The 2308-nt window shown below is 62.0% G+C and overlaps 1 protein-coding gene across 1 annotated transcript in view; it reads left to right on the forward strand.

Annotated features, from left to right (window-relative positions):
• SCUBE3 (signal peptide, CUB domain, EGF-like 3) overlaps positions 1 to 2308 on the forward strand; it is a 37044-nt gene that overhangs the window by 22042 nt on the left and 12694 nt on the right. Inside the window, exon 8 of the mRNA XM_009888325.1 lies at positions 2170 to 2190. Within this exon, the coding sequence (XP_009886627.1) occupies positions 2170 to 2190 (21 nt within the window). The remainder of the gene's footprint in view (positions 1 to 2169; positions 2191 to 2308) is intronic.

Below are 2308 nucleotides of genomic sequence, written 5' to 3' on the forward strand. Positions count from 1 at the left end.
CTGCTGGGGCAGTGCTGGGGACGCCGGAGCGAAGGGAGCGCGGCGTGGGAGGCCTCTGGGAAGGGGAAAGCAGAGCATGGGGACGCGAGGCGGGTGGCCATGGGCATGCCATGCATGCTCCTCCACCCACATCGACCTCCCCGAGGAGGACGCGGTCCCTGCAGAGCCTCGGCACCCCGTGTCCCGGCTGCTGAGTCCCTGTCCTCAGCCTGAGCCCCCCGGGACAGCGCAGGCACAGCCGGGGGCTGAATGTCCCCTCTTTTCCCCTTCCACCGTCCTCCCCTCCGCACAGACCCGACGTCATTTCTCATTATGCGGGGATGCGCTCGTCTCCGCTCGGTCCCACGGGTGATGGGCTCCAAATGCCCCGAGCAGCGCAGCCCCACGTTCACCCCCCCCGGGGCTCTCCAGCTTCGGTCCAGCGCTGCCATGGGGCTGTGTCCCCACAAAAAGAAGTGCTGAAGTTGCTTTTTCCCCTCCCCAAAATGACCACTGTGACGGGGGGACGTCTCCCAGCCATGGATGGGTGGTGCAGAGTTCCCTTTGCAGGGCAAAGCTGAAGGTAATTTTTTGAGGCTATCCCCCAAGGTGATCCCGGGGTGTTTTAGCACCGATTTGGGGGTCTGCGCCTTTGCCCAGGCTGCTCTCGGCCCCTTCTTGGCCATTTGTCCCCCCCCCCGTGGCTCCCACACGCTCCCTTGCGTGCTCTGCACCCTGGGGCTGCACCGTGTCTCACCGGGGCTCCCTGCGCCCGGCTGCGCTGACGCACGGCTGAGGTTGAGCAGCCCAAACGCACCCAAAATTTGAGCTCACTGCTGACTTGGCTGCTAAATCCAAGTGGTGCAAGTGCCACCAGCGGGATGCAGTCGCCTTCCCGAAGCCCACGGCCATGCAGCGCCCGTACGGCTCCTCTCAGGACTTGCAACCCACCCCGGCACGTGCTGGTTTTGCTCTGGCACATGCTGGTTTTGCTCCGGCAAGGGCGAGGACCCCATTCCCCAGACTAACGGGCTGCACTAACGCTCTTCGTTAACGCGTTTCCTCCCTCTCGCTTGGGGCTGCGGCCAGCACGATGCGGAGCGCGAAGCCAGAGGGGGTTTGGAGAGGCTGCGGGATGCGGGATGCTGCGGGCAGGGTGATGGAGGAGTCAATAGCGCTGGATCCAAACCTCTGGTTTGGGCTCTTTTGGGAGGTGGGGGGAGAAAAAGCGCAAAGGGACAATTTCCACCAGGCTGGAAAGGCAGTGGAGTTGAACCCATTGACGTGTGACGCCAAGCGAGCTCCTTGCTGGACACTGTTTCTAAATCACTTTTTTATAATGTTAAACAGGAGAGAGACACTTCCAGCAACACGTTATCCTTGAGACGTTTTCTAATGGTAAATATTTTTGTTCTCTCTATCTCTATGAAGGGGTCTAACTGTAGACGGTCTCTCATCTGGAGACCCTAACCAGGTTCGGGGGGCTGAGCTGTCGCGCTAACCGCATGCCTCACTAACCCTGTCCCCCCGCTGCCGCTTTTAAACCCCGCAGAGCAAGCCTGGCCTCGGGCTGCGGGCGGACTTTGCTTTTGGGGGGACAGAGAAAGACCCTCCCCTGGCTGCGCTTGCATGAGACGGGGGCTCTCGCGTTGCTTCGGTCGATCCAGCCCGGCGCAGGGGCTGATAATCTGCTTTCCAGCGGCTGTGGTGATGGTTATCCCCTCTCTGTGGCCACCAAACCAGCCCGCGAGGAGCTAGAAGTTGGGCTGCGTGATGGGGAGGGGGATGCTCATGCCCGACTCTGTGCTATGTGCTCCCAAAGTTACCCCTTCCCGGAGCCCGCTCGCTCACGGGACGGTCCCCTCTGGGGATGCGGGGACATTCAGAGCATCCCAGGGGGGTTGGCCCAGCAAAGCTGCTCGCCGTGCTGGGAGTGACCCAGCCCAGAACTGCAGCGAATTGCAGAGCTGTGGTGACTTTTTACTGGGCTGAGCACCTCGACTGCTTCCCCGAGGATTTCTTTGCAACTCCCCCCCCCCACACACCGGGTCTCTAAGCCCTTTGCAAAGGTAAGGTGACGCCTCTGCTCCACCGACAGGGAAACTGAGGCGGTCTGAAGGTGCAGCGACGCGTCTGCGGTGGGGAATCTTGTTTGCGGATGTGCTGGGTGCATGCAAAATCCCGGAGAAGCTGTGGGTGCGCGGCTCACCGGTGGCAGGGAGCTTTCTGGGGGCTCTGCAGAGCCTTTCCTCAGGGGTGGGAGAAATGGGGGGGGACCGCGCCGTCACCGCGCTCCAGCCAACCCGGCTGGAATGCCTCCGACTACCGC

Source organism: Charadrius vociferus, unplaced genomic scaffold (genome assembly GCF_000708025.1).
Source record: "Charadrius vociferus isolate BGI_N301 unplaced genomic scaffold, ASM70802v2 scaffold266, whole genome shotgun sequence".
Classification (NCBI taxonomy): Eukaryota; Metazoa; Chordata; class Aves; order Charadriiformes; family Charadriidae; genus Charadrius; species Charadrius vociferus.